Source organism: Cibotium barometz, chromosome 57 (assembly GCF_041138505.1).
Source record: "Cibotium barometz isolate CiBa-2024 chromosome 57, ASM4113850v1, whole genome shotgun sequence".
Lineage (NCBI taxonomy): Eukaryota > Viridiplantae > Streptophyta > Polypodiopsida > Cyatheales > Cibotiaceae > Cibotium > Cibotium barometz.
The window spans coordinates 29,502,343-29,509,415 of record NC_141102.1 but is presented as its reverse complement, the minus strand read 5'-3'; the positions used below and the strand labels follow the sequence as shown (position 1 = coordinate 29,509,415).

The following is a 7,073-nucleotide window of genomic DNA, read 5'->3' as shown; positions in this document are numbered from 1 at the left end:
CATGGGCTACTAAATTGATAGAATCAAGGATCATGCATTGTAGTGTGAGAGAGTGAAAGCCTTGCTCGTTTTGTGCAAATCTTTATAAGAAAGAGTGAACTTCGTTATATCTACAAATAAATAAATAAATAAATATACATATATATATATATATATATCTATCTATATAGATATATCTATATATATATATATATAGATATATCTATATAGATAGATATATATAGGAAATATATGCTTTTTTTGTATTATTTTATATGTGCCTTTGTATCCCTAGGAAATATATAATTTTTATATGTGCCTTTGTATTGCTAAGGGGAGAGTTAGTATAGATAAAAGCATTAAGTATTTTCTATTCTAAGCATTTGCAAAAGGGTAACCGACAATGTGATGTTGTGAGTGTGACTATCCACATACATATAAGCTCGCTTGAAGAGGTTAATGGAAGTGAGACAAACTCTATTTTTGAGATGCCTCCTTGTAAAGTGCATATATATATCGACCCTTAGTGTCGACACTGAGGTTATGTGTAAAGAACTTAAAATGAGATCTGTGCATATCCTTCATACAGTACCCAACCGTACCTTTAAAGGTATGCATGTGAAAGGTGTCAAAGCCCAAAAAAAACAAACACTAAGGTACTATTAAAGGCTTTAAATTATTTAAGGAAGAAATTACACACTGCAAAAGATATTGGTCTCCTATTTAAGAATCTTTTTGTGCAGCGACGTGATGTTATCGACACATCAGACAACACATTAGACAATCATCCTGATGATAACTGCCAATGCTCAAGCAGACATAGTGTGGTGCCTTTTTTAGATGATGTAGGAAGCGGATGGGTGTACAAAGTCATGTGGTATTACCATATATAAAAGGAGTTCTAGTGGCAAGGGGAATGACATGATTATGATACCATTGACTATCTATGAGTAGTGATTGATCATTGACCCTTAATCACATCAAGGTTAGGCTATGGACTATTATTAGAAGAGAAGGGCTTGCCCTCTCATCGTGTGAAAGGTAAAAAACCTCTCCTCCCGAGCTTCAGCAGGTGCTGCCATGGAAGAAATGCTTCAGGAAGGGTGGGTCAAACGAAAGAGCCAAGTGAGTGGGTGCCATTTATTTCTGTACAGGTAAAAGAAGACGCTTAAGAGATTGAAGAGCGAATTCATGTTTATGCTTAAGCTTGTAGCTTTGTCGATGGACAATAATTCAGATAAACAGATTGAGTTAAGGCTCCGTGCTTGAGAACCAAAACAAGTGCCCACCTTGTCAAACTTTTGTTCTACCCCCAAGGCCTTCCTTTTGCATAAGCAGGCAGGCCAACAAGAGAACAGAAACTACTTAAAGAGTGTCATACCAGACAGCACTCAAAGTTATGCCTCTATGTCCATGTCGAGGTCAAGGGCATGCTCATGTTGAAACCTAGAGCAAGACTACAACTAGGTTAGATTCATGGCATGCTTATCATTGACAAGCTTAGACACTAATGACGAGGAAATGCTGGCAAACTTGAATGCAATGGTCTTGAGGAAACCTCGCACAAGACTGCAAGTATGTCAGCATCGCGGCATGCATATTTCCGATTGGCTTTGGTGTTCATGTCAAGGAGATGTGAACACACTTGAACGCAATACCCATGATGATACCTACAGAAAGACTACAAATAGGCTGGTTGTAACTTGTATGGCATGCTTGTCATCAATTGGGTTTGATGTTCATGTGGAGAAAATGGCAGTAGACTTGAATACAATATGGCATGCTTATCGTTGTTTGGATTTGGTGCCCATGATGCTGAGGAAATGGAAAAAATTTTGAATGCCAAAACTAGGAAGATATCTACATCAAGATTACAAGTAGGCTATATCTCTGGCATGCTTATCATCATGTGTCTTGTCCAGCGGGGTGGAGCCTGGAAGTCCCCTTGTTTTCTTGCTAACACAAGAGAGCTCCGTTTCCCCACATGATTTCTGTGCATTGTTCTTCTGACTGCCTGCAAGAGCAACGAAAAAAGTATGCAGTCTTCTCTCCGCACAGGTAATCAAATGTAGATTGTAAAATATCTGAGGTTGATTTACTTTAGAAATGTTTGCAAAGCATTAACACAGTTTTACTTCTGGAAACTGGTCTTCATTGTCATGTGGTCAGCAGGTCGGTTATGTATGCCCCGGTTACAAAAGGAGTACTTCAAGGCTCCTTCCCAGTGGTGGGACAAACAAAAGAGCAAAGTAAGTGGTGGTATTTATTTTTGTACCAGTAAAACAAGCTCTATAGAGATTGGAACCTCTCTCTTTTTTCTTGTGAATCTTAACAGACAAACCTAATGACATTGGATTTCAAGCATAAATTTACCAAGGAGTCACTCTGGATGGATGACTGGAATAATCCAGATGGGTTGAAAGACATGCCTGCAAAATCAGAAGAGTTCAAAACAAAGCACATGGAGACCAAAGTCCAAGAACAACTGTGAGAGAACAAGAAGAGTGGTGGTTGGGAGATGCTTAGCTTTGAGAAGGCACTTGCTTCTTTGGAACAAGGGATGCCACCGTCCCCGGTTGAGAACTTCATATGCATCTTGCACAAGTGCAAAAAGGAGAGAAACCTGGCATATGCCCGTCGCTTGCATGCTTACATGTGCAAAAGTGGGCTGGAAGCTCATAGATCACTAGGAAACTACCTTGTCTTGATGTTGGTGGAAGTTGGAAGCATGTGTGATGCTCAGCAGGTTTTTGACAGGTTGGTTTATCGGAATGAGTGTTCCTTGAACTCTCTCATCACAGGTTATACTAAATGCGGGGAGTCAGAGCGTGCTCTCATCCTCTACCAGAAAATGCAACAGAATTCCATACATCTTAGTGTGTATACTTTTGTAGCTTTGCTAAAGGCTTGTGCTAAGCTGAAAGATATGGAAAGAGGCCGAGAAATACATGCTAAGGTTGCCAGAAAGGGGTTGGAAACAGACCTTTTTATTGGCAGCACCTTGGTTGATATGTATGCCAAATTTGGCTTCCTTGCAAAAGCACAAGAAGTTTTTGACAAGCTCCCAAACCGAGATGCAGTTTTGTGGAACACACTAATTGCAGGGTATGCCAAACACGGGCGCGGCGAGGAAGCTTTGAATTGTTTCCAACAGATGCAACTTGAGGGCTTTTCCCCAGATGTTGTCACATTTGTTTGCAGTTTGAAAGCTTGTGGCAGCATAGGAGCCACACACAAGGGCCGAGAAATACATACTGGTATTGCCAGACATGAGTTCTTGGAAAGAGATCTCAATGTGGGCAATGCATTGGTCGATATGTATGCTAAATGTGGCTTGCTTGCAAAAGCACAAGAAGTGTTAAGCAAGATTCCTGTTCGAGATGCAGTCTCATGGAATGCACTAATCACAGGATATGTCAAACATGGGCTTGGTCAGGAAGCACTGAACTGTTTTGAACAGATGCAATTCGAGGGTATCTCTCCAGATGCTGTCACATTGGCTTGCAGCTTGAAAGCTTGTGGCAGTTTAGGTGTGGCAGATAAAGGCTGTGAAATACATGCTGAGATCTCTAGAAAAGGGCTGTTGGAAAGAGACCTTGTAGTTGGCAATGCGTTGGTTGATATGTATGCTAAATGTGGCCTGCTTGCAAAAGCACAAGAAGTGTTCAACAATCTTCCAGTTCGAGATGCAGTCTCCTGGACATCACTAATCACAGGATATGCCAAACAGGGGCATGGTGAGGAAGCACTGACCTGTTTCGAGCAGATGCAACTGCAGGGTGTGTCCGCGGATGCTGTTGCACTTCTCTGCAGTCTGAAAGCTTGTAGCAGCACAGGAGCTGCAGACAAGGGCCGAGAAATACATGCTGAAATTGCTAGAAAAGGATTGCTGGAAAGGAACCTTGTTGGCAACACGTTGGTTGATATGTATGCCAAGTGTGGCTTGCTTGCAAAAGCACAGGAAGTGTTTGACAAGCTTCCAGTTCGAGATGCAGTGTCATGGAATGCACTCATTGGAGGTTATGCCAAACATGGGCATGGTGAGGAAGCACTAGATTGTTTTGAACAGATGCAACTCGAGGGTGTCTCCCCTGATGCTGTCACGTTTGTTTGTGGCCTGAAGGCTTGTGGCAGCATAGGAGCCACAGACAAGGGGAGAGAAATTCATGCAGAGATTGCCAGAAAAGGTTTGTTGGAAAGAGATCTTGTACTTGGCAATGCATTGGTTGATATGTATGCTAAATGTGGTGTGCTTGAAAAAGCACAGGAAGTGTTTGACAAGCTTCCAGTTCATGATACAGCCTCGTGGAATGCACTTATTGCAGGATATTCCAAACATGGGCTTGGGCAGGAAGCACTGTACTGTTTTGAACAGATGCAGCGCGAGGGGATGTCTCCAGATTCTATCACGTTTGTTTGCAGCTTGAAAGCCTGTGGCAGCATAGGAGCCACAGACAAGGGCTGTGAAATACATGCTGAGATTTCCAGGAAAGGGTTACTGGAAAATGATCTCGTTGTTGGCAACGTGTTGGTGGATATGTATTCTAATTGTGGTTTGCTTGCAAAAGCACAGGAAGTGTTTGACAAACTTCCAGTTCGGGACGTAGTCTCATGGACTGCACTGATCGCTGGATATGCCAAACACGGGTGTGGTGAGGAAGCACTGAATTTTTATGAACAGATGCAACTCGAGGGCATCTCTCCAAATGCTGTCACGTTTGTTTGCATCTTGACAGCATGTGGCAGCATAGGAGCTGCGGACAAGGGGCAAGAAATACATGCTGAGGTTGCCAAAAAAGGCTTGTTGGAACGAGATCTTGTTGTTGGCAATGCGCTGGTTGATATGTATGCCAATTGTGGCTTGCTTGCAAAAGCACAGGAAGTGTTTGACAAGTTTCCAGTTCGAAACATAATCTCCTGGACAGCACTAATTGCGGGATATGCCCAGCTAGGAGAAACTGAAAGCGCTTTTCTTATCTTTGATAAAATGATAGGAGAAGGCCAAAATCCAAATTTGGTCACCTTTGTGAGTGTTCTTAATGCATGCAGTCATGCAGGTCTCGTGGATACAGGCCAGATGTATTTTGAGGCCATGAGCAAAGACTATGGCATCACTCCAACTCTTGAGCACCACACTTGCATGCTTGATCTCCTTGGTCGTGCAGGCCAATTAAACAAGGTGATAGCAATAATCAAAAAGATGCCATTCCATCCGAGTCTTGTGGTGTGGCATACTATGTTGGGTGCTTGTAGAAAGTGGGGCAATGTGGAGCTTGGAAGACAGGCCTTTGAACATGCAGTCCGATTGGATGAAAAGGATACTGCAGCTTATGTGTGTATGTCTAACATATATGCAGAGGCAGACATGCAGGAGGAGGCTAAGAAGGTTGAGGCAATGAGAGCGGAAAAAACAATCATTGTTACCTAGTTGGTGGACTGATGCTGGTGGAATTGTGCATTTGTTTTTGGTGCTGCTTGGGAGGTGTCTGGGTTGTCCTTAGGTTTGGCAGACAACACACAAGATTAGGAATGGAATAAGGAAGAACACAAACAGAATTACTACTTGAGAGGTATGAGGAGGGGTAGATCCAATGGAGAACTGTTTCCTTTTTGAGAAAACAACATTACACACAGCAGTGATAAACCAGTTGAAGGGGAGGCATGCCTATCTTGTTCTAGATTTTGGCTCACTTGTATATGCACCCCCGGTGCTGTTGAAGCCCATGATGATTTTGATCAGCTTGCTTTGAAAAGTCTGCTAACGCAGATCTGCCAGCAGAGGAATTGTCGGGTAGCCTTGAGCAATCATGTGCACATTTCTGCACTATACCAGCTGAGCAGCCGAGGGGCATTGCTGCTGGGGCTTGCTCGGTAAGTCGCTCATCAAGTGGCAGGTTGACCCATGGAGGCAGCCACATTCCCACAGCAAGGCCACCATGTACAATCAAACACAGGAGTAGGACTTATTTGGAGGAGGTGTGGTTGTGCTGGTGAAGTTGAATGCCCACCTGAGCAAAGAAAGGATAATGATAGCCTACTTGGGCGATCCTTTCGAATTTTCAAACCAAAGATACTGTATAATTAACACAAAAAGCAAAGAGCTCTGCTCACATTTTTTCAATTCATGGATAAAATTCTCATTTAAATACGTAACTAGGCATATCGAAATACCCCTACATTATGACTATCTTAAAAAAGGATATGCTCAAAAAAGCAAGGATTGGTGGTGACCCTGAATGCTCAAACCTACCTTATGCTAATGAGTCTAATTGACCAAGTATCATTGGGGAATTAATTTTAGGTATGATATCTTTTTCTAGTCAACTTTTTCTAAATTTTGCCCTAAAGTTGCATCAGTCACTCAGATAGGTGAGCAATTGATGAGTCTTGTATATAAGATCTTTGAGGTCAAAGGTGAAGCAGATTGTTGTGTGCAGACCTATAACTCTCACTGGGATGTCTGCAAGGAGGAGATTGCCACCCATAGTGCAGCAATGGATAGCAACTTAACCCCATCCCAGAGCCACATGATAGAGCAGGCCTCACATTTCATGCTTTTCAAGGCAAGTGAGAGCCCATCCCTGAGGATGACTAATCAATTTAGTGTGTACCTACATGACTATATTCTCCTGCAAATGCAAAGCGCTACAATAAATATATAAGAAAATAGCATGACAGGTTAGGCAGCAATTTACGACCCTGAGGACAGGCTAGGCAGTAATAGTATTTTTGACAGGAAATCCTCAAGATATAGCAAAAGAAAGCTCTGGAGCTCTCAAAGGAGGTAATTCAAAGAAGAAATCATGGCAAATAACTTCATTAAATTGAAATCATGATTTGAAAGGCATAGAATATTATTGAAGTTTCTTATTATAATGAATAATGGATTAAATAGAGATTAGCATAGAGAGCCTTATGATAATTGTGAATGTGATTTAGGCCAAACTGGCTTATACAACCCTGGCCCCCACAAGGTGGTGTCGGGGAAAAAGAGGGTGGGAGAGTAGAGATTGATAAAACGAGGGAGAGAAAATGATATTATATAGCATATATATGTATATATATATAGTGTAGCATGGCTTTTGTATCTATTA

The 7,073-nt window shown here is 42.0% G+C and overlaps 1 protein-coding gene across 4 annotated transcripts; it reads left to right on the top strand.

Annotated features, from left to right (window-relative positions):
* The first annotated feature begins 998 nt into the window (after window positions 1-998).
* On the top strand, window positions 999-6,125 carry LOC147606643 (pentatricopeptide repeat-containing protein At3g09040, mitochondrial-like). 4 transcript variants are annotated; one of them, XM_086791874.1, is made up of 3 exons: window positions 999-2,037; window positions 2,152-2,228; window positions 2,315-6,125. In XM_086791874.1, exon 3 carries the CDS (start codon window positions 2,498-2,500, stop codon window positions 5,405-5,407), a length of 2,910 nt encoding a protein of 969 aa, XP_086648000.1. In that variant the 5' UTR covers window positions 999-2,037; window positions 2,152-2,228; window positions 2,315-2,497; the 3' UTR covers window positions 5,408-6,125. The 4 variants fall into 4 exon arrangements, with proteins under 4 accessions (XP_086648000.1, XP_086648003.1, XP_086648001.1 ...); XM_086791877.1 differs by having other exon boundaries at window positions 1,002-2,037; window positions 2,181-2,228; window positions 2,391-5,537; XM_086791875.1 differs by having other exon boundaries at window positions 1,003-2,037; window positions 2,149-2,228; window positions 2,315-5,537.
* The last annotated feature ends 948 nt before the right edge of the window (window positions 6,126-7,073 follow it).